This window comes from Ammospiza nelsoni, chromosome 13 (assembly GCF_027579445.1).
Source record: "Ammospiza nelsoni isolate bAmmNel1 chromosome 13, bAmmNel1.pri, whole genome shotgun sequence".
Classification (NCBI taxonomy): Eukaryota; Metazoa; Chordata; class Aves; order Passeriformes; family Passerellidae; genus Ammospiza; species Ammospiza nelsoni.
In genome coordinates, this window is record NC_080645.1 from 21,057,686 (window position 1) to 21,080,740 (window position 23,055).

Consider the following 23,055-nt stretch of genomic DNA (forward strand, 5'->3'; position numbering starts at 1 on the left):
CCCCACACAGCTGGGGAGGGGGCGAGGAGACCCCTGGGCACCCCATAATAAAGAGCGGGGGTTGGTGGCGGGGCTGCGTGACCCCCCCCCCCCCACCAGTAGAAACAAGGCACTTTTATTGGGAACCGGCAGCACCCCGAGGGGCTCCATCCCCGCCCCAGGGCCCCCGGCACCGCGGGGACCCGGCCCCAGCCCATCCCTCCTGCTGCTCCCTGGGCGGGGGTCGCTGCTCAGCCCCCCGGGGCACCGCTACATCTCGCGGGGGGGCTCCGGGGAGCGCAGCGTCCTCCTGCCGGGGGCGGCCAGCTGGGAATAGTCGTGGGGGAGGGCGCGGGGGGCCAGCAGGGGCAGGTGGTCCTCGCGGGGGGCGCGGCGGAACAGGGGCGGGCGGCGGCGGCTCTCGCCGTCCTGCAGGGACTGCGGCAGCGCCCGGCCCTGGCTCTCGGGCAGCAGCATGATGCTGAGCACGGCCAGGATGGCGAAGGACGCGAACACGACGTGGTGCAGGAAGAAGCCGCGGCTGTTGGGGATGGCGGTGATGGGCGCCGCCGCTTTGCCCACGAAGTTGGCGCCCAGGACCAGGCCCAGGCCGGCGCCCCTGCGGGAGGAACGCGCTCAGGGGGCTCTGCCCGTGCCCCCGCTCCGGGGCGGCACAGGACGGGGCAGCTCCCCCTCACCTGACCACGGTGGGGAGAACCTCGCTAGCAAAGAAGATGCTGAGCATGGTGACGGCGTGGGAGGCGGCCGTGCCCACCACGGACAGCGTGAGGACGATGAGCTCCAGCAGGTCTGCGGGGGGTGAAGCACATCAGGGGCAAACCCCGCACCCTCCTCTGCTCCCCCGGCTGGGGCGGGGTCCGGGGGTCCCGCGGGCCTTACACTGGGTGAGGGCCAGCAGCAGCAGGGAAGAGATGCCGGTGAGCACGGTGCAGAGCAGGAGGATGGCGCGGCGCCCGAAGCGCTCGGCCGTCAGGCACACGAACAGGCAGGCGGCCGCCTCGGTGCCCAGCAGCGCCAGGTGCGAGGAGAAGAAGTGGGGCAGGTGCGGGAGCAGGTTGCGGGTGAAGCAGTGGCGGATGCCGGAGCCGATGAACCTGAGGGACAGCGGGGTCAGGGGGCCGCCAGTGGCACCCCCGGCCCCAGGGCCAGCCCGGCACCCCCGGCGCTCACGCCGCGAAGCCGAGGATGACGCCGTTCTTCCAGATGACCCTGGTGCCGCAGATCTCGCACACCGAGTGGTACCGGGGCCGCTGGGGCCCCTCGGACAGCGCCTCCAGCTCTGCCGGGAGAGGGGAAACCGGGATAGAGCCGGCTCTGCTCCACCACCCCACAGCCAGGGTCGGGCACGGGGCCGATGCCCTCGCAGTGCCCCACGCACCCGCCACGAGGCTGTCCTGGGGACAGTTGTCTTCGGCCAGCGCCTGCAGGCTCCTCCTGGCGCTCTCCAGCTGCCGTGTGGCCAGCAGCCAGCGCGGGGGCTCCAGCAGCAGCGCCGGGCACCTGGGGCACGGCTGTCAGGTCACAGGATCCCCACGGGCCTGGCCACCCTCCAGCACCGACCTTCCCACCTGGCTTCAAAGCAACGCTGCCCAGAAACCCTCAGCTCCAAACCTGAGCAAACATTTACCCAGGGTGGGGGGTTCCACTCCTCTGGAGAGCCCCGGGCGGGGTGTCCTGGGCTGGGAACAGTTTGGCACCAGCCCCGGGCACAGCCCAGCCCCGCGCAGCCCCTGCCCGGGCTCCTTACCACCAGCTGGCAGCCAGCAGGGCCAGGATCATGGTGACAGCGCCCTGCAGCACCCGCCAGTCCCGGCAGAGCAGGGCCAGCCCCGGCAGCAGCAGCTCCCCGGCCATCCAGAAGAACCCGGCCACCATGGTCACGCCCAGGCGGTGGGGGGGGTCACACAGCTCCAGCCCTGGCAGGGGGCGAGGGGCCACAGTGGGTGCCAAGGACACGGGGCACCCTGTGCCCTGGAGCATCCCATATTCCATCCTGGGACACCCCACAGCCTGGAACACCCCGCACCCAGGGCACCCCAGAGCATCCCATATTCCAGCCCACTGCAGGACATCCTACAGGAGCACCCCACAGCCCAGGGCACCCCAGCCCCCAAACCCCTCGGGGTGCCCCATCACACTCACGTGCCACGTAGAGGGCGAGGAAGGCTCCTGCCAGGGCTGCCCCAAAGAGCAGCCGTGCCACCAGGACCATGAGGAAATCCACAGCCAGTGCCACGCTGAGCCCCACGGGCACGGCCAGCGCCAGGGACAGCAGGAAGGTGGGACGGCGGCCAAACCTGCCAGGGAGGAGCTGTGAGGGCTGGACACGGTGCCCCCTGCCCGCGGGGCTGCCCAGGGACCCCCCTTACCTGTCACAGGCCAGGCCGGCGGTGACGCTGCCCAGGGTCCAGCCCAGCAGGTGCGTGGTCTGCTCCAGGGGCACCTTCCAGCGCGAGGCACACACCAGGTCCCACTGCGGGGACACAGCAGGGAGGTGTCAGCGTGGGGGGCTTGGCAGACCCCCGGCACTGCCCACAGGGCTGGGATGGATGGGGCTGCAGGGCGCCTGGAGAGCCCCCACCCCACAAACAGAAATGTAGGACAGATGTGGGGGGACAATACTGGTGATTCCACCCTGCAGACCCCCAGCACCTTCCCCAGGGCTCCCCCAGCCAGCCCCGAGCCCCTCCAGGGGTCACTGCTGTCCCTGCACACCCAGGCCTTTCCCGAGGGATCCGGACCCCCCAGCCGGCTCTGGTGGCTGGGACCCCCCAGTTTGTTCCCCACGACTCCTCTCAGGTGTCCCCCCCAGAGCGCTCCCAGCCCCTCCCTTAACCCCTCCTTTACCCACGGACCCCTCACCCCCTCCAGCTCCGCAGGCTGCCCCAGGCCCGGGGTCCCCGCTCTCCCCAGCCCCGGCACCCCCGGTCCCGCTCCCCCGTGCCCACCTGCGTGACGAGGTTGGCGCGGAGGCCGGCGGCGGGCAGCGCGTAGTGCCAGCCGCGGGTGCAGGGCGCGGTGCCGTTGGGCCGGGGGCTGCCGGGGGGGTAGCGGTACAGCTGGCAGGGGCTCCAGCCGCCGCGGAGGCGCGGCACGGCGGCGCGGAGCAGCGCGGGGCCGCCCAGGCGGCGGAGCGGCGGCGGCAGCAGCGCGGGGTCGGGGCGGCAGCGGTGCGGGGGCTCCGCGCCCAGCGCCCAGCCCAGCGCCCAGCCCAGCGCCAGCGCCGCGCACGGCGCCCACCCCCCCGCCGCCCGCCGGCCCCGCGGCCGCGACCCCCGGAGCGCCATGGCCACCGGCACCGGCACCGACACCGACACAGCGCTCGGCTCGGCGCGGCCAGGTGGGGCGGCACCGGCCGGACCCGCCCCGCGGCACCGCCCCGGCCGCTCCCTCCCGATCTGACCCCCAGCCCCGGTTCTGACCCCGCCAGCCCCGGTTCAGGGACCCCCCCTCCAGTTCTTGTTCGGACACCGAGCCCCGGTTTGGACGCCCCCAGCCCCAGTTTGGATCCCCAGCCCCGGTTCGGACTCCCCCAGTCCTGGTTCGGACCCCCCTAGTCCCGGTTCAGAACCCCCCAGTCCTGGTTCGGACACCGAGCCCTGGTTCGGACCCCCCCAGTCCCGGTTCACTACCCACAACACGAGGCTCAGTCCCGGTCCGATTGCTTCTCAAGCCCGGTTTGTCCCCCAGCCCAGCTCAAAAACCCCAGCCCCAGGTCAGATCCCCAGCCCTGGTCCCAATCCCTGTCCTGGATTCGTCCCCCTCAGCCCCAGATCTCTCCCCCCAACCCTGGCCCCAGTTCCCACAGCCTGCTGCACCCCCAGCCTGGTTTCCCCCAGCCAAGCCCCCCAGTCTGGCTCTCCAAGCCCCATTCCCCCAGTTCAGCCCCAGTCTGCTCTCCCCCAGCCCCAGTTCACTGCCCCCACCCCAGCTCAGTCTCCCTCTCCATGGTGCTCCTGACCCCTCTCAGGACTGGGGACTCCCAGCCCAGCCAGTGTTGGGGGTCCTGGGGTGCAGCCGGGGGCTCCAGGACCCATCTGGGAGCACCCACAAAGGCACCCAGGTCCCCCCAGACCTCAGAGGGGGCCAGGGGAATCTGTGACAGCCCCTCTAGGAAGGGAACGTGCTGGCACCCAGCACCACGTGAGCCTGTGGGAAGAGCCAACAGAGCAGCCAAACTGCAAACAGGCTTCACTTCCCTCTTCCTTCTAAAATTTACTCACAAATGTGATTTCTGAGGGCAGCAGCATCACTTGGTGTTCAACTTCAGACCTGCAATGGTGGAAAAACTCCATCTGCAAAATCACATTGAAAGCCACACTGAAAAATCACACCTGCAAACTCACACTGAAAAATCACACTAAAAAAAATCCCATCTGCATTGTTTTGCCTCCCTCTGAGGGATCCACACCCCCACACACATCTGGGAGTTACACCGGGAGGAAAACTGGAGACTCCCAAGGTCACCAGCACCGTGGTCAGATGAGCCTGTGGGACTTTCCAGCTTTACATGCTCATGAAAGGCCTCTCTGTGATTACAAATTTATGGTTGTTTAACAAAATAAAGACAGGGATGGAAACTAATCCAAGAACAAGTGTTACCTGTGGCTGTTTTCTTGAAGCCCCTGACACAGGAGCAGCCCCTGGTTCCACACTCATCCCACAGCCCAGAAAAGGGTGGGGAGAAAATCGCTCTGGCTGCAGCTGGGCCATGGCACTGCCATCCTGCTGAGGCTGTGTGAGCCCCCGTCCTGGTGCCAGCAGTGCCAAGGCAGGGGCTGAGGGCTGGGCAGGGGACAGTGGGACCCCTCTGGCTCTTCTGAAGCTGCTCTGATGCATTCGAGCGAAATCCTCCAGGATCCCCCTGCTCCACCATGGAAAATTCCTCAAGTGGCTGCAAAGCTGGCAGCAGTGAGGGGAGCTGGGGGCTGAATCCAGGGGTCCCGTCTGGTCCCAACAGAGGAGGCTGGAGAAGCCAGAGCTGGCAGTGGGCGTCCGTGGGGGCACCTCTCACTGCTGCCTGGGGCTGGCAGCTGCAGCCACCAGAAAGGCTGGGCAGCAGGAGGAGGGAAGGCACAGAGGTCCTGAAAGGGCACTGGGATGGATCTGCCTCCAGCTGCATCCCTGAGCTGCTGAGCGACGACTGAGTTCCTGGATCCACCCATCCGTGTCCAGACTCTGCAGCCCCAAAACAGCATCTCCTGCTCAGTGAATTCACCAACACAGGGAGGGTCCCCTCTCCTCATGACCCACCCCTGGAGGGTTCCAACCCCACTGCACACAGAGAGACACAGAAAAGAAAGAATGATGTTTAAAATCATAGAATAGTTTGGACTGGAAGGGACCTTAAAGCTCATCTTGTTCCATCCCTTGTCATGGGCAGCTGATCTGAGCAACCTTTTCCTTGACAGGGAAACTGCTGCCCAGGGTGAACTATAAATACAAAGATAATTTTAATTAATTTATTTATTTCTTTACACATAACTGAAAGTGATGTTACAGTACATAAGTTATTTACAACTGTGCAGTAATGTGTTGCAAAATAAATTATCTAGAAGGCAGCAAAAGTACATTGTTAATGTATATAAAAACTGTACAGCATTTATGGGATACAATTTTTCTTTATATGAGTATTGGCTCTGTAGTGTTTTCAAGTTATGTTCTCAGAAAGAGAAACGAAATGCCCAAGATTAAAGGAAAAAATATATAAACCACGTGGATTTTACTCCATTAAAAACACAGTTGGCAAAGTCCTTTCTCTGCGTCGCCGTCTCCCCGGCCGTGCCGCCCCGGCGGCTCCTCTGCCCGTCCCCAGCGGCTGCTGCGGGGCCACCGGCACATCCCGGAGCCGTCCCCGCTCCGGAGCCGCCGCTGCCCAACCCGGACACTGTCCTTTTGTTTCTAATAGTTGGATTTTTTTTGTGATTTTTTTTTTGTAGAATTTTTTTTTTGTTTGGTTTTTTTTTTTTTTTAGACATACCCATGATGGAACGAGAAACTCAAACACCCCCCCCCTCCCCCCATGGTTTCCTACTGCAGCTTCTCCGAGAGGAGATCCGCGCCCGGTGGAAAACAGAGAGCTGGAAATCACGGTGTTCACAAGTACATGGTTCACGTGGTTGCTGGCCCCGCTCAGCAGCTTCTGCAACACACACACGGTGTCCTCGGCCTCGTCCCTCCGCGCCTCGGCCAGTCCCGGGGCCGCTGAGCGCCCGCTGCCCGCGCTGCCCGGAGCCTCCCCGGGGCTGCGCCCGGCCCGCCGCCCCAGGGGCCGCGTCAGTCCGGAAGCGAGGGACACGTCGTGAAGAAAGTGCAATTATTTTTCTTATTGTTTTATTTTCTGCCGATAGCTGCTTCCTCCTCCTCTGACCAGGGATTCATCAGCAAGCGGTTAAGGGTGAATGTGAGCTCGACCGCCCGACCTCGGAGCGCTCCCGTCCTTGCCAGTGTTCAGAGATGTCTCCTGGGCTGGAACTGTCATGCCGGCAAGAGCACAAAGTCATCGTTCACGTCGACCATTGGCACATAGAACGAGGGCACCTCGTTGACGCAGAGGGATTTGTGCCCCGCGGGGTCCAGCTCCTGCACCTTCAGCTGCCACTCCATCCTCTGCACCGCGTTCAGGGCAGCTGCTTCGTGTTGCTGTCGCATGAGCAGGCACGTCTGGGTGGAGAAACAGCAATGGGACGTGAGGGTGAGTGGCAGGCACAGGCAGGACCGTGCAGCCACAGTTAAATGCAGCAAGGGGTGCCACACACGGGACACCTGGATTTGGAATCTCTGCTGAGCCCAGCTCCAGCAGGAGCTGAGGCAAATCCAAAAGTTTGGGTTTGAAAGGCTTGTCAGCACTCCAGAGCATCCACAGCCATGCAACACTGCCCTGACAATCTCTGGACACCCACTCTGTGCTGGAAACCACTAAGGCAGCTCCCAGGCTCTGGAATGCCCCTGCCTGGAGCACGGGGCTCCCACAGCTCTCACCTTCATCCGGTCGTACTTGTCATCCACGTCCTGCAGCCAGGAAATGAACTGTCGCGCGTTGAAACGGTCTCTGACCGATTTGTTTTCGTCTCCCTAAGAATGGGACAGCAAAGGGAGGAATATGGGATTAGTTTTGTGCTTTAAGCAGTTACAGGTCTCACAGGCCATATTCATAAGCCCCTTCTGGGGCACACACTCCTCAGAACTGCAGTGCCTGCAGGGAGGGAGGATGGACATCACTGCTGCCAGCGGCTCCTGCAGCCCTTTCCAGGGGTTCAGCCTCAGGTGGGGATGCACCCATGTGCCCATACTCCCTGTTTCTCCTTGCTTGGCAGGGAGTCTGTCCGTCCATGTCAGCCCATCACAGGCTCTGCACCTCCCTGACTCCTCCAGCTGATGCCAGGGTAGCAGCAGCACAGACACTTGGCTGGGAAATGCCGACGGATAAATCAGAGCTCCTGGATCAATACACAGCTCACCAATAAATCCCAGGATGCTGTCCCTGCCCAGGATCCCTCCTGCAATGCAGCAGTGTAATGTTTCTCTTCCTTTCACAGGGAGAAACACCTCAGAGTGTAGTAAAGGAAACCTTTCCAGTGTGCAGATGATCCTGACCAAGAAAGATGGAGGGTCCCAAGACTCATTGATAAAGCTGAGCCATCTCTGCTCCTAACAGACATGAACTCCCTGTATCCTACATTCAGTTAGACAATTAGGCAAATGATGCTCCAAGTCACAGAATAATTTGGATTGGAAGGGACCTTAGAGCCCATCTCATTCCACCCCCTGCATTGGGACACCTTCCACTATCCCAGGTTGCTCCAAAATGCATCCAACTTGGTCTTGGACACTTCCAGGGATAGAGAAGCCACAGATTCTCTGGGCACCCTGTGCCAGGGCCTCTCCACCCTCACAGAGAACCATTCCTTCCCAATATCCCATCTAACCCTGCCCCCAGGGGGAGGTGACATCCTGCACCTGTGTGCAGTGGTGGGTGACCTGAGCAAGGGGGCACTAGTAACTCCTGCCTCCACCCTTCCCTTCATCCCTCCAGACAAGCCCATCTCCCTCAGGGTCTTGCAGAGCTCCTGAGGCCCTCCCTCACTGCTGAGGCAGGCACTGACCTGATTTTCCAGAGGCATGTTGTACACCTCGGAGTCCAGCAGCATGGTGCAGGCACTGAAGGGCACGGCCTGGTTGGCGATGGTCCTGGCTGCCCGGCAGTGCACCCGCAGGATCTCCTGCTCGCAGGACACGATGAGCTTCTCCTGAGGAAGAGCAGAGCAGTGAGTGTGGCAGCCTCAGCCTTGCCAGCAGGGGAGACTGGGGCCCTGTTCCCCATGTGGAGCGTGCCCTTACCCGCTCTATGCTGTGCTGCAGGCGCAGCTTGCCCCGCACGGCCTCCTGCTGCTTGAAGAGCTCCTTGAGCGGCTCCGCGAGCGACGGCGGCGGCGCGATCTGCGGGCACAGGGCACGGGCAGGGTGAGAGCAGGACCTCTGCGGGGCACAGCCAGGGCTGCCTGCACCCTGAAATGCGTGCTGGCCACAGAGGGAGCAGGGACATCCCACGGGGTGCCTGGGGAGAGGCTCTGCCAAGGACAAGGTCCTGCCAGTGCTCAGACTGAGTGAGGGTGAGGACTTGGCAAGAAGAACAACCAGAGCCTGACACACCCTTGTGCTGCAGGGCAGGGTGTGCAGCAAGGAATGGAGGCTGATCACTGACCCTTCTCCTCCAGCCTGGAGCCCAGATTTACCACCTGCAGCACCACATTTATTGATGCATTTGTATTAGTGAGGCTGCTCCTGCAGCACAGCAGTGAAATGCTGATTCCAGTGCCAATTCAAAGAGCAGAGCTTGGGAAAATGATGGCAGGAGTTAAAAGCCATCTTTTCCCCACGTTCCAGGGTCATTATCCTGTTACTACACTGCTGCAAGAGCAGTTTTACCTCCCAGCCTCAGATCTAGTGGATTCTTACAAACTTTGCTCTCTAAATCTCAGGTCCCTCAGCACAGTTCAAGATCTTCTCTGCAAAAATGCAGCAACTCAAGGGCTGCATTTACCACACAGCCAGGCACTTACCCAGGCTCAGGTTTGGTGTCATATTCCAAAGGCAGGTTGGGGCATGTTGGCATTGCAAGGTGGTGACAGGGCAGGGGGGACAGCTTGGATGTAACAGTGAGGGGGGACAGTTCCCGAGGCTAAAGAGAGAAGATGACTCACCACTGGAATATGGAGCTTGCTTAGGGGTTTGCCATCCAACAGGTAGGAGCCTGTGTAGGTGACATACTCAGCGTAGCACTGGGGAGCTTGGGGAGTAATGTAGCACAGGATTTTCCGCTTCTCCTCAATCTTCTTCCTGATCTGGAGGTACTCGAAGTAGGGGTTGGACCTGTCGCTGTGGTAAGGTTCGATGTCGTCCAGTTTGATGGCATCGACGATAGCTGCCAGGGTCTGCTGGATCATCTCCCTCGTCTGCTGGGTGGACGTGTTGATCTGCTGCTGCAGCTGCTGGTTGGAGCGCTGGAAGCGGCGCTTCCGCGGGTGCTGAGCCTGGGAATCGTCCTCCTCCGTGATGCGGCCTTTGGCGCGCGTGACGGGCGCGGAGACGGGAGGAAATTCCTTCTCGGACGCGGCGGCGTTCTGCTTGTTTTGGTTGGCGAGCATCTGAGCCCGGTTCCTGGTAATCCGCTGAGGAATCTCTTCTATTTTGGGTGGTTTGGGAGCTTCTGCTACGGGTTTTTGTACTGGTTCCACAATTTCTGCTTGAGCGTTGCCAGGAGGAGCGTCCGCCTGGGGTGGCGGGGCCTGGCTCCCCGCACGGGCCGTGGCACTGTCCTGTGGAGTGCCAGCCTCAGAGCTGGCCACGGGCATGGGACAGGGCTGGGAGCTGCCCTCTGCCACCCCGCCAGCCGTCGGCAGCTCCTCGTGCACGGCCTCCACCTCTTTGCTCTCGGCCTGCGCGGGCTCGGGCGGGGTCTGCTGGAACACCTGCGCTTCCGAGTCCTCTGCTGCCTTCTCCTCAGCTGCGTTCAGTGCCTCAGAGGTGGATTCTTGTACAGCCACTTCTGGCTTCTGCTCCTCTGCTGGTGGCTCTGTGTCCGTGGGCAGGATGGCTGCAGCCTGGCTGGCTGGCGGCTCCTCCGGCTCACTGGACGCTATCACGGACGCGCCGGCTTTGATGATGCCGGCGCTCGGTTCTGGAGCTGCTGCTGCTGGGCTTTCCTCAACTGCTTCTGCCTCGGCCATCTCTGTCTCTGCCACGTCCTTAGGCTGGAGTGGCAGCTCTGGGAGCGAGAAGGGGCCAAGGTCCAACTCATCCTCGGTGTTGGTGAAGGGGTCTGGCCACGTCACCGCCTCCTCTGCGTTCGCAGGTGCTGCGTTGTTGTTTTCCAAATAGTTGTTTTCTGGTGCAGCAACGACTTCGGCCTGAGGTTCTGCTGGCACACAAGGGGGCTCTGGAGGGATCTCTGGTGCTTCTTCTGGAAGAGGCTTGCAGTTGTTGAAGAAGGTGTCTAACCTAGTAGGGGACATGTATGGAGCTTGCTCTTCAGCGTTTGCAATTTCTGCTGGAACTGCTTCCTCAGCATCCTCCTTGACTTCCTCCAGCCTCGGTTCAGACACTGACAGAGGGTACGAGATGGGAGAAACAGGGTAGGAAGTCTCTGTGGGAATGAAGGCTACTGGTGCAGGATGAATTGGCTCTAGGGAACAGAGCGGAGGTTTAGGGGACTCGGAAAACCTCTGGGGAGATTTCATCAGAAGCTCCGAGCCCATGGACCAGGTGACAGAGTGCTCTGCGGGGTTGCCCATGAGGCTGGGAGGAATGGCGGTGTCTGGGTTTCGGGAAGGAGGGTTATCCCAGTCTATGTTGTTTTGTTCAGGCATTCCTGAACTAAAATGGTTTTCCTCGATGGGGGGCAGGTAGGTGGATTCTGGTGGCATGATGGAGGCAGTGGCTTGCTGCTCCTCTGTGGTATCCAAGGGCATGCCGATGTCAGGGGGAAGAGCACTTTCCACTGAAGGAGCCAGCAACTCATCCCTGTGCGAAGGGGAGGATTTTGCTTGTAAACCAGAAAAGACACTTTCGGGAGACTGGGCGACCCCGCTGACGGCTCCTGGTGCACAGTGCAAAGCTTCCACTTTGGGTGAGGAAACTCCATAATCCGGGGAGTAATACCCAGGAGACAAACACTGGAACTTCTCAGCAGGAACAGAGGGAAGGGGAACTTTGTCCTCCATTAAATGCTGCACAGGAGAGTCATAATTTGATGTTGCTGGGACACTTTGCTGTCTGAAAAACTTATCTCCAACGCTGAACTCCTCTTCGGGCGCCCTCCTGATATCCACTGAGATGGAGCGGTAGAGGTTTGAGGAGGGAATGGTGCGAGTCGGGGTCTGGCTGGGGTTCTCGGGGAGCCCGCTGGAAACGTTGGTGTATCTGTCAAAGAAGGAAGGAGAGCAGGCGTTCATGGACATGGTGGAGATGGGCAGCGAGTGCTGGGAGTCCGCACACTCGAACATCAGGTCCGTGTAGTCCTCGTTGCTGCACGATGGAGTCCTGGGAGTCTGCATCACCTCCTCGTAGCTCGGGCAGGACACGACGGATGCCGGGGTCGGGACGCCCGTGGGCCGGTTCTGATCTGGCCTGGGAGATGCTGGGAGGATCTCCTTCAGCTGAGGACCCGTGATCCAGTCCTTGGAGTCTGTCCCCACAGCAGGCTGTGCCTTGTTTTCTGGTGACAGGATGGGAGTCAGGGGACCCAACTCCTTGAGTTTCTTGTCCTTGAGCTGCGTGTCCAGCGTTAGCGGCTTCTTGGTTGGCAGATCCAGGCTCCTCTTCCGCACATCCTCCGAGCTCTTAAGTTTGTCCTTCAGCTTGGGATCCCCAGACCTGTGCCGCATTTTCTCCATTTGTTTCATTCTCTCCTTGTGCCTTTTGTGGCGTTCCTCGATCTCCAGGTCCTTCTGACTCAGCATCCTCTCAAAGCTGGTCATCATCAAATCACCATCTCCCAGAAGTTTCTCCCTTGGTCTGGCATCCTTCTTGCCGCTGTCTTTGGAAAGCGTTATTTTTTCATTCCCATTGCTTATTTTTATGGACTCTGATTTGTCTTTGTCTTGATTCTCCTTAAGCTTCTCCTTCAGTTTGGTTTCACCGAATTTGAGGTTGTCCTCCTTGGATTTATCTTTAAAGGTGGTAACTTGAGGCCCGTCCTTATCTTTGAGTGTTGACTTTGGCTCATCTTTGTGATGTTTAAAGAAACCATCTGTGTGTTTGTCCCTATGCTTTTCCTTTTCCTCCTTCCATTTTTCCTTGTGTTTATCCCGCTTCTTTTTCTCTTTAGCTGTGCTGATGGTGCTGGAACCGTAAGTCTTTTCTTTCTCCGCCTTCTTTGACAGCTCTCTTTCAGAATCATTTTTATCCTTCTTTTCAGAAAATAAGTAATCAATGCTCTTCTCCGGTTCCTCATCAGCGTCTGCCTTCATGTTGTAGGAAGAGCCAAAAGCCTCCCCATCCACAGAGAAATCCTTTTCATAATGAGTGGAATCCTTTCTGCTGCTGGAGTCCTTGAATTCTTCTGATTTTTCCTTTTTCTCTGTTTTCTCTTTCTTTGCTTTTTCTTTCTCGTGACTTTTCTTTGAGGAAGATGAGGAATGTCGGTGCCTCTCCTTCTCCTTGAGCTTGTCCTGAAGGCAGGGTAAAGGGAGAGAGTCCTTAAACTTTTCTTCAGCGGCATCGGTCAGAGAGAGGTTAGAAGACTCAAAGAGGCTGGTGAGTCCTGGCTCTTGCCCTCTGTCTGTGAAGCTGTCAGAGGAGATCTCACTGATTTTGTCATTGGAGTCATCCCTGTAATCATTCAGAGCCTCCTCCTCCAGTTTCTCCAGCAGACTCTTCTCCGACTCCCCTCCTTTTGAAGATTTCTTCTCTTTGGAATGCTCCTTGTCTGGCTTCTCCTTATGTTTGCTTTTCACCTTGTCCTCACTGGTGTGTTTCTTCTCAACCTTTTCTGGGAGCTTTTGCTTGTTTTTCTTCTCCTGAGTGGAATCTATGGACATCCTTTCCTTCCTGTCCTTATACTTCTCACTGGAGTCTTTATCTTTCTTCTCTTTGTGTTTCTCAAAGGAACTCTTCTCCTTCTTCTCCTTCCCCCCTTCCGATGTTCCTTTGTCCTTTTTCTTCTCCTTGGACTCCTTGTCCTTCTGCTTGTCCGAGTGCTGCCGGTCGGAGGAGTACTTGCGGTGCTTGTCGGGGTACAGCTCCTTCTCGGCGGTGGCACCATCGTCCTTGTCCTGCAGGCTGTCCAGGCGATGCCCCTCGCTGCCAGCCGAGTCGCCCACCTTGAACCCGCTCAGGCTGTAATCGTCCCTCTCGTCCTCGCTCTCATCCGTGAAGATGTCAGCGATGCTGTACCAGCTCTTCTCCTTGCCCTTCTTCTCATCCTTCTTCTCGGAGAAATCGTCTCTGTCCGTGGAAAAGGTTTTCTCTTTCTTCTCCTTCACCTGGTCGAAGGAGCTCTTCCTCTCCTTGTCTTTGCTGTGAAGATCCTTGTATTTCTCCTTAGTTTCTTTCTTCTCTTTAAAACTCTTCTCTAGTTCTTTGTCCTTCAGGATTTTCTCTGGAGCAGCTTTTTCATTTTTCTCCTTGTCGCCTTCTTTGGATTTTTCCTTGTATTTTTCTGGCTTCACCTTTTCTTTTTTTTCTTTATCAGGAGCATCTTTCTTCTCCTTTTCCTTCCCAGAATGGTGCCTCTCCCAGCTCTCCAGGGTTTTGCCACTGAACTCAGGGTCAGACTTATCCTTGAAGAATGTTTCACAGCCATACTCCTTGAAGTCATCTCGATAGGGCTCCTCCTGCTTCGTCTTGGGATCTTTTCTCTCTTTAGAGCCGTCAGAGGAATCTTTTCTGTCTTTGTTGGTTTCACCTGTGTCTTTTTCTTTCCTCTCCTTACCAGTCTCCACAGAATCCTTCCTTTTCTTATCCTTTTCAGGTAAATAACTGGGAGTAACTTTGTGCCTGTCTGTTTGGTCCTTTTTCTTCTCAGAGCTTTTCTCCACATAATCCCTCTCCTTTTTCTTTAAGAAAGTGTCCTTTTCATTCCGCTTCTCGCTGTATTCCTTCTTCTCTTTTATTTTATTTTCCTTTTTCTTGTCTTTAATTTCCTCTTTCACAGGTTCTATGATTAGCTTTGCCACGCTGTCATTTTTAATCTCCCTGAAATCTGTTATTGGAGAATCCCAGCTGTCCTCACCCTTGAAATCGAAGGATGAATCAGAGGACAGGTCTGAAAACCACCTCTCCTGCTGATCGTCCGAAAGGCTGAACTTTGTGTCCTCGTTTTCAGCAAACTGAGTTTTGTTATTAAACTCATCAAACCCGGACTCGTCCCTGTAAAGTTTTTCTTTTTTGCATTTTTCCTTCTCTTCCTTGAAGGATTTTTCTTTCTCTAGTTTAGAAACCTTCTCCTCCTTCAGCTCATTCTTCTTCTCAGATTTGGACTGCTTGTCCTTTGACTTCTTCTTTCTCTCCTCCTTGTGTATTCTCGGCTTCTCCTCCTTGGGAGATTTCTCCTTGACAGGTTTCTCTTTTTCTGATTTACTCAATCCTTCTCTGAAGGATTTGCTCAGGTCTTTACTACCATCTTTGATTTTTCTTAATGATTTCTCCTCTTTTGAGGATTTTCCAGTCTCATCTTTAAACAACCACTCCTTCTCCTCTGCTTTACCTTTGGGGAGCTTTTCCTCCTTTTTACCGTGTTCCCTATCGTGCTTTAACACTTTCAACTTGTTTTCGACTGGATTTTCTGTCTCTACTATCAAGCCTTTCTCAGGCTTTTGTTTAGAGTCCTCAAACTCAAAAGAAAATGTTTTGATTATTTTAATGTCTTGGCTGATGGGACACTGTCCCTTCTCCTTGTTTTTATGTTTGTGTTTTGTTTTATGCTTTTTAACAACCTTCCCCTCTTTGTCCAGCTTTGGAATTGCTCCATCCACATTGCTATGGAATGAATTCTTTTTCTCAGAAACAGTGTTGTGGGGGGTGTTTTTCTTTTTGTGCTCTGGTTTCTTCCTGACTGGCTTTAGTGACTCTAAGCTCGAGTCCTCGGACGAGTAGTCTGACTCGCTCGTCAGCCTCGTCCTGGTGGAGTCCGATAGGGAACTGACGTCTGACCAAGCTGGAGAAGATATCGTTTTCCAATTGTCCGTCCTCCAGTGCTTGGAGTGCTGTTCTGTAAGACTGGGATTATGTTTCTGGGATGCTAAACTCCCATGTGAAGAGGTCGATGAGGCAGACAGAGAGTTAAACAAGGAGGATTCCTTTAGCACTAGCCTTGAGTCCTTTACACAGCTAGAGCTCTGTAGAGAGTCTCTATCATCCTCCTCACTCTCCACGTTTTCACTCTCTGATTCAGAGGAACAAAACTTGTCATTTTTTTTGCCAAACCGAACCTCTTTGTTTTTTGTCTCCTTCTTCCGCTTCTTTTTTACTTTGCTTTTCTCCTTGGGCGCCTTGGTGCTGGCGGGCTCCCGAATTTTGCTGCTGGGCAGTATGGAGTGGGTGGAGAGGCGCAGCTTCTCCCCCGTGCCCACGGCCACGCTGGTCTCCTCCTCGTCCGAGCTGTCCGACAGGATGCGGTGGGCAGCTTTCTTTGGTGTAATTGTGTTATTTTTAGTGTAAGTTTTCACTTCCATTTTGGGTATGGAAATGAAACTGTTTGCTTTAGTCTCTTTCCTGTAATCCTTTTTCAGCAAATGTTTGTCATCGACCGGTGGGACCCGGTCCTGCTCATCGTCCTCATCGAATTCATACTCATCCTTCACCGGGGTGATGGTTTTGGGGGGCTCCTGGGCCTTGGGCTTGTGCTTCAAACCCTTCTCAAACTCTGAGTCTGTGTTATTGCCATCAACGGAGCTGGAGGGAGCGAAGGAAGGGGCGTCCTCCTCTTCTGAGGTCTCTGCAGAGAGAGAAGAACAGCGTGTGAAGGACTGTCAAGGGTTCTGGGGAGGGAACATCACTGGTCTCCTGCACACACCAACCCCTCCTGCAAACAGCCCTGACGCCCTTTGGCCTCACCCAGCCTTTGCAACCTGGCACCCAACAGCTTGGGGGATCTTTTTGGAAGGAAGCTCCTCCAGCTCCAACCTGCATGGGGTGTTCCTCAAAATAACATCCTGGGTGTACCATGAGAACTTTGGAACAGGGTTATGACTGCACACAGTGTAGGTGAAGGCTCCCCAAAAGACTGAAAACTCTAATTTGCACTAATTAAAACCTGCAGAGTGTCCCACAGTGGTGGCAGTGGTAGAAGAGGCTCTAGCAGGGACAGTCAGGAAGCAGAAACTGAAACACCAGTGCTGGGACAGCTGAACAACAGGAACACAGGGTGGGCACTCAAACCTCCTCCTCTCCACTGGAATTACCCACCTTCCAAAGGTAAAACATCCATTTACCTGCAACTGGCTTTCAACCCTACATCCCAACTGCGCCAGGGAAGCAATCTCTATGCTGGCTTCCAGGGCAAACAGCCCCCCAAGCTAAAGCTGGTGGTTATGTTGTCTGAATCTGGGTTACAGCCACAGGTGGGCTCCTGACCATGGCAGCATCTGACTTCCCTGTCCTCCTGAGGTCTCTGTGTCAGCTGCAGGCCACAGCTGTCACTGCCATGGCCACAGAAAGGCCAGTCTCACCTGTGGAGCTCTCCTCACTGGAGGGGTACGTGGTCTTCCCCAGGAGCAGGTTCACCATGGTGGGAGAATTCGCTACTTTCAAAGGCGTCTCACCCTTCCTGTTGCTTTGATGAGGATTCCCTCCATAATGCAACAACAATTTCACCACCTGAAAAGAGAAACTGAGGCTTGAGGATGCTCACCATGTTTTGATTCCAGGTTTTTTTGCATGATTTTCATACATAACTAAAAAATTGGTGTCTTCACGGCATGCCTTGTGGTACTAACATAAGAGAGAAGTCCCAGCAACATTCCCAGGGAAGTGGTGGAATCACCATCCCTGGAAGTGTTCAAAAAACATTTAGGAACAGGGTTTAGTGGGGCACTGGCAGCAGCAGGTTAATGGTTGGGCTTGATGACCGGGGAGGCCTTTTCCAACCTTAATGATTCTGTGATTCTCAGAACCAACCTGGGCAGGAAAGAAGGGGGAAGAACAAGGCACAAAATCATGCTCCTGTCTCAATTCCAGAAGGATGAACTATCCCTCTGTGCAGGGGGATAAATTCTCAACAGCTCTGAAACAGGGAAATTCACACAATCAGAGAATAATTTAGATTGGAAGGGACCTTCAAGCCCATCCCATGCCATGGGCAGGGACCCTTCCACTAACCCAGGCTGCCCCAGGCCCCGTCCAGCCTGGCCTTGAACACAACCTCCCGCCCCCTCCATGGGAAACGAGACAAAACCACCCAAATCTCTGTGTTTTCACACGTTTCCAGGCGAGTGGTTTAAAGCAGGGCAGGGAATGGCAGCAGCCTGACCTTGAAGTGGCCATTGTTGGCCGCGTCGTGCAGGGGGGTGTCATCGTCCAGCCCCTTGGTGTTGACCTCGGCGCCCGCCGCCAGCAGCTGCTTGGCCACGTCGTAGTAGCCCCGGTTGCAGGCCTCGTGCAGCGCCGTCCAGCCTGCAAGGACAGGGACACTCAGCACATGGCACCACCCTCACAGTGACACTGAGACACGGGGAAAGCCTGCAGGGGCAGCCTGGGCAGGGCTGTGCTGCTCTGAGGGCCAAGGGTCTGCCCAGATCCCCGTGGTGCAGCAGGAAGGAACCTGCAGCTCTGCCCCGCTACTCCGGCCAGGCAGTCACAGCATCAATGCCCCTTCTCCCTCTGGTCATGGCATGTGCTGCAGTCAGAGCATCTGCCAGACCTGACACAGTCCCTGGAAAGGAAAAGTTTCATATGGGAAATAAGGAGAATTGCTGATGTCATGCGAAAGGCAGGTCATAAATGCGTTCTCCTTTATACCATCATAAAATGGTTTGGGTTGGAAGGGACCTCAGAGCTAATCCACTCCCACCCCCAGCCATGGGCAGAGACTCCTTCCCCTGTCCCAGGCTGCTCCAAGTCCCCTCCAATCTGGCCTTCAATGCTTCCAGCAATGGGGCAGCCACAGCTTCTCTGAGCAACCTGTGCCAGGGAAGAATTTCTTCCTAACATGCCATCTAACCCTGCCTATGTCAGCTTAAGGCCATTCCCTCTTGTTCTGCCACTCTGTGGTCCTGTGAAATGTCCCTCTCCAGCCTTCTCTGAAGCTCCTTTAGGTTTGGCTTTAGGTTCCAAGCCCTCTGTAAGGGAAACTGGTGCTCAGACCAGGCCTGAGCTCAGATCTACAGACAGGGCTGGAGACAGCCCCCACGCAGATTTTCTGTGTGCTCTCCAAACACAGAAACACCTGCCTGGGCTGGGGGGAAAACCAAACAGCAGCCTCTCCACAGTAATGGCAGCTCCAGCTCTCAAACAAACCTCTGAAGAGCACAGAACAAACTATTTTATCGTGTTCCACAGCCTATTTTTAAGCAGAGGCTGTTTTGAAGTTTGGCAGCGCGGCTGCTCCGGTGTTTTGCTGATAGCGCCGTGGGAGCGCGTTCCGTTGCCTTCACTGGGAGCCTTTGGAGGGGGCACCTGTGCCCGGAATTAATCACAACTGATACTTCAGTCTGGCACTGGGATTAATCATACGGGTGGAGGAACAGCCATGTCTATTTATAGCCCCAAAATCATGCAAAGAGAACAGCAAAGAGCAAAGTCAAGCTCTGGGATGTGCTGGAGAAAGGCTGATCCAGCCCCACTGAATGGCACCTTCATCACCCCTTCACCAGCATCCTGTGGCTGCCTTCTCCCTGCAGGACTCAGGGCTGTTCCCATCTCATCCCACCACCCTGAGCAGGAGCCTGGCAGAACTGCTGAGGAGGAGGAGGAGGAGGAGGAGGAGGAGGAGGAGAAGAAGGAGGTGGTAATAACTCCTGAGTTGAGGGTCAGGATTGTTAATAGATCCTCCAACTTGGGTGTCTGGTGGGAGCCTAACTTTGCCCTTCACATTCCCTCCCCATCAGCAGCACCCCCACATTCAGTCCTTAAAAACAACTCCCAAAAATTCACAGGCATCAGCCCCCCAACTCCAGAGAGCTGACTTCACAAACCCACTCTCAGCAGTATTTCTGTGCACGTAATTCCTTCTATTTTAAGTAAAAATAGAGCTAAACCAGCCCACCTCCCTTTGCAAATCACCCTCCAGACCTCCAACATGGCACCCCCATGGAAGAGCAGAAGGAAACAGTCCAGAGTGGCCTGAACAGTTTTGGTGTGTGAGCCACAACAGCTCCAGGGATTCTCTGGATCTGCCCAGCCCAGCTTCACCACCTCAAACAGACTGCACAGCCTGGGAGTTCTGCTCCCAAGCTCCAACAATAAAACTGATGCTTTGGGGGCTTTTTAATGTGGGTTTTTGTTGTTGTTTTTTCTTTTCAAAGAGCAAAATCACAATTTTTGGCAAATTCCCTCTTTCCAAGGCACAACCCCATGTCAGAAACAAACTACTTTTACTGGTGGGAGTAATTCTTGGAGGTGGAACATGCAACCAGGTGGGAAGAAAGCTGGGACTCCTGGGCAGGTGGGAAGAAAGCTGGGATTCCTGGGCAGTTACCTGCAAAGTCCTTCACATTGACATCTGCACCCTCGATGATGAGCTCCTTGATGCGCCGGGCGTCCCCGCGGATGGCAGCGCGGTGCAGCCGAGTCTCTCCTCGCTCGTTTCTCTTATTTACTTTATCTTTGGTTTTGGAGGCAGAGTTGGGAGTTCCCTTCTGACAAACTGTAGACTGAGAGGGATGCTTTGGTGTTGTGTCAACTGCAGGGAGGTGAGAAACAGCATCAGGGACTGCCATTCTATGGAGTTCCCAAGCCCTTAGAGGGAGCTCGTGCATCACGTTTGGCTCTTCCCGAAATATTCACCACAAGGCAGCAAGAGGCAATCCAGGCTCTGGAGTGGATGTGAACAGAGCAGCCTGTGTGTCCCACAGAGATGGGAATCTCGGGCTGCCAGACCCACTGGAGAGCTGCAGTCCTGGCAAACACCGTGGGCAATCCCGTGATCTGGGAGCACACAATGCAGCTCCTTACCCTCAAACCTCAGCTCCCGAGGGAAGTGGCCTTTTACCAAGCACATGTGAGGCCTGATGGCCTTGGGAGGAGACTGCATTTCCTGGGAGAACACAGGAATGCTCTGCAGCTTTTTCCCTTTTTGTTTTCCCAAATAACAGCAACACAAGCAGTGAGATTGGTGGTTTTTTGGCTAAAAGCTGCAGTGTTGTGTGTAGGATGTGGATGCAAGCACAAGGATAGCACAGAGCCTCCAAAAAAGGGGGGGGGCATGTTTGCAACAGATAAAAATTACTAGAACACAAAATCTGTGGTAAACACATTCCAGCTGCTCCACACCTCAAGTTACAGCTCTGGTGGTTACACATCTTATCCCCTTCTGAGAGAAGAAACATTAAAAACCTACAGAGGATAGTATTTTGTCTTCATTCACAATCCTCCTTTACTGAGATAGCCTGAGAGGCCAGTGGGAAACACAGAGCTGAGGTGGAGGAGGCTCCCATGGAAGCAAAGCTCCCGCTGAGCAGCCAGGGCGGGCTGGGAGTGCCTGGATTGGGCCCGAGGGAGCCTGGAAAAAGGAAGGGCAGCCAGAGCCACGAGCAGATTCCAGCGACACCACAGCTGCAGAGCCCTGTGGAAGGAGTGAGATCCCAGAGAGCAGCAAACCAGGGGTGGCAGCTCAGTCCTGCTGAACCTCTGGAGACCCTGGGGATTGGGAATTTCGGACATTTGGGAGCCCCTGGCTGCAGCTCCCTTCAGCTGCCTGCCCGCCCTTCAGAACAACCCCCCAGCTCACCTGGGCTGTTTGCAGACTCTTCTGCTGTCATCTGCATGAGGAGAGCGACCTGCTGGCGCTCGGAGAGCGGGTACCCGGCCCGGATCCCCGACAGGCCCATGCCGAAGAGCAGGCCCGGCTTCCTGGTGGCGGGCTCCTTTTTAATCCTCTTCCGCTCGGGACCCTGCTTCTCTGTGGGACAAGGACACGGGGACAAGCCATCAGTGCCACTGGAGCCCAAAGACACGCTCCTGTCTGAGTGTGGGATGACAGATCCACAAAGCTTGTGCTAAGAGACGGATGGATCCCTGTGGTGAGGGAGGGATCCCTGTGGGTGATAGATACCTGTGGTGATGGATCTGTGTGCTGAGAGATGGATCCTTGTGGTGATGGATCCCTGTGCTGAGGGAGGGATCCCTGTGCTGAGGGAGGGATCCCTGTGCTGAGGGAAGGATCCCTGTGCTGAGGGAGGGATCCCTGTGCTGAGGGAAGGATCCCTGTGCTGAGGGAAGGATCCCTGTGCTGAGGGAAGGATCCCTGTGCTGAGGAAGGGATCCCTGTGCTGAGGGAGGGATCCCTGTGGATGATCCCTGATGGATCCCTGCAGTGGGAGCACTGGCACCTGGAGCAGGCTCACAGCAGTAAAGGTGCAGCCAGGATATGCCCCACTCCTGCTCCTCCAAGAGCGTCCCATTCTCCTCCACAACCAAAGAGCAGCAGAGGAAAGAGGAAACAGACCCTTTGAGGGGCCACAGCCAGTGCTGCACCTCCCATCCTGCTGAGGAGCCTCCATCCCATGCCAGGGTGCCTGGAGGAGCCTACTCAGACAGACTGACACCATCACCCAGCTGGAGGCACTGAACAGCATCAACAAGGAGAGCTGAAAGATACAGGCTGGCAGCTCAGAAATGTGGCCATCACACCCATCTCATCATCATCATCATCATAGCAAGGAGGCTGCAGCCAAACAGGTGTGGGCAGCACCATGCTGGTCCTCTCCTCCCAAAATGGCTGCTCCCACCTGGCCCAGAGCACCCACCTGCACCCACCAAAAAAATCCCAAACAAACATGAGGGGAGGTGAGGAAGAAACCCCAGAAGTGCCTGGTTTGTCATCCCAAAGCCTGATACTTGCTCTCCTAAATCATCCAGCAGAGAGAACAAGAGCAAGCACCCCCAAACCACAGTCACACAGCCATGGAATGGTTGGGTGGGAAGGAACCTTGAAGCCCATCCAGTCCCACTCCCATGAGCAGGGACACCTTCCACTAGCCCAGGGTGCTCCAAAAACCAGCACTGCTGGTTTTCATTAAGGTGAAAGTACTGAGGCACCTTCACATTGCCCAGAGCAGCTGCAGCTGCCTCATTCCTGGCAGTGTCCAAGGCCAGGCTGGACAGGGCTTGGAGCCTGCAGAAGGTGTCCCTGCCTGTGGTAGGGGTGGGATGAGATCAGTCTTAAGGTCCTTCCCAACCCAAACCATTCCATAATTCTATGAAATGCAAGCCCTGGAAACATGTCTGCATTGAAGGCGAATCCCAGTCTACTCTGAAACCACATTTTGGTCATCCTGGCAGCTGTAACAGAGCTGGAAGATGAAATCAGATCCTAGGACAGTTTTTTAATGGCTTAAAATAAAATTAAATCCAGCGTGCTTACGGGAAGACAACTTTGCCAGGGTGGCTCCAGGAGCTGTGCTGCTGTGCTGTGTGTCCTGCCAGGGGACACACGGACACCTGACCCATGTGTGCAGCACCTCTCCAAGCTGCTTAAACCCTGCTCAGCCAGGCCTGGCTTCCCCCGGCCCTGGTCACGTCCAGCCATGCCCCAAAGCCAGGCATGAAGAGCTTGAGGGGTCACATCTTGGCCGGTGCCACCAAGCAGAGCCCCTGGAGCACACCATGCCCAGGGCTGCTCCGCACGTACGGAGCCACAATTAGAGTGGGAACATTTTCATTAATATCCCTGGGCTGCTGCAGGTTGTCAGCACGAGCCTGGGATTTGCAAAAATTGATTATCAAGTTCAACCGAAACCCCCCCTAAACTCCTATTCATTCTGCAGTTGCAGAAATTTCCTCCTCCACAGAACATTTAACATTACAAAGCATGTGATCAACAAGATAAAAATAAATTGGAAAGCGGCTGCCGCGCTCTCGCTCGCTATGGGGAGGCAGCCGAGGACTCGGGCTCGT

The 23,055-nt window shown here is 56.2% G+C and overlaps 2 protein-coding genes across 8 annotated transcripts in view; both read right to left on the reverse strand.

The window, feature by feature from the left end:
- Positions 1-99: 99 nt before the first annotated feature.
- SLC22A31 (solute carrier family 22 member 31) lies at positions 100-4,265 on the reverse strand. 2 transcript variants are annotated; one of them, XM_059481612.1, is made up of 9 exons: positions 4,224-4,265; positions 2,370-2,473; positions 2,143-2,297; positions 1,748-1,916; positions 1,379-1,500; positions 1,171-1,279; positions 880-1,094; positions 678-789; positions 100-598 (listed from the first exon to the last, which is right to left on the reverse strand). In XM_059481612.1, exons 1-9 carry the CDS (start codon positions 4,248-4,250, stop codon positions 250-252), a joined length of 1,362 nt encoding a protein of 453 aa, XP_059337595.1. In that variant the 5' UTR covers positions 4,251-4,265; the 3' UTR covers positions 100-249. The 2 variants fall into 2 exon arrangements, with proteins under 2 accessions (XP_059337595.1, XP_059337594.1); XM_059481611.1 differs by lacking the exon at positions 4,224-4,265 and adding an exon at positions 2,949-3,287.
- Positions 4,266-5,448: 1,183 nt separating this feature from the next.
- Positions 5,449-23,055, reverse strand: part of ANKRD11 (ankyrin repeat domain containing 11) — a 126,700-nt gene continuing 109,093 nt past the window's right edge. For all 6 annotated transcript variants that reach the window (XM_059481179.1, XM_059481183.1, XM_059481184.1 and 3 more), the window contains exons 5-13: positions 20,888-21,058; positions 19,637-19,840; positions 17,471-17,613; positions 16,671-16,818; positions 9,204-15,937; positions 8,341-8,439; positions 8,106-8,249; positions 6,982-7,074; positions 5,449-6,663 (exon numbers count right to left, since the gene is read on the reverse strand). In XM_059481179.1, the coding sequence (XP_059337162.1) occupies positions 6,478-6,663; positions 6,982-7,074; positions 8,106-8,249; positions 8,341-8,439; positions 9,204-15,937; positions 16,671-16,818; positions 17,471-17,613; positions 19,637-19,840; positions 20,888-21,058 (7,922 nt within the window). In that variant the 3' untranslated portion in view covers positions 5,449-6,477. The remainder of the gene's footprint in view (positions 6,664-6,981; positions 7,075-8,105; positions 8,250-8,340; positions 8,440-9,203; positions 15,938-16,670; positions 16,819-17,470; positions 17,614-19,636; positions 19,841-20,887; positions 21,059-23,055) is intronic.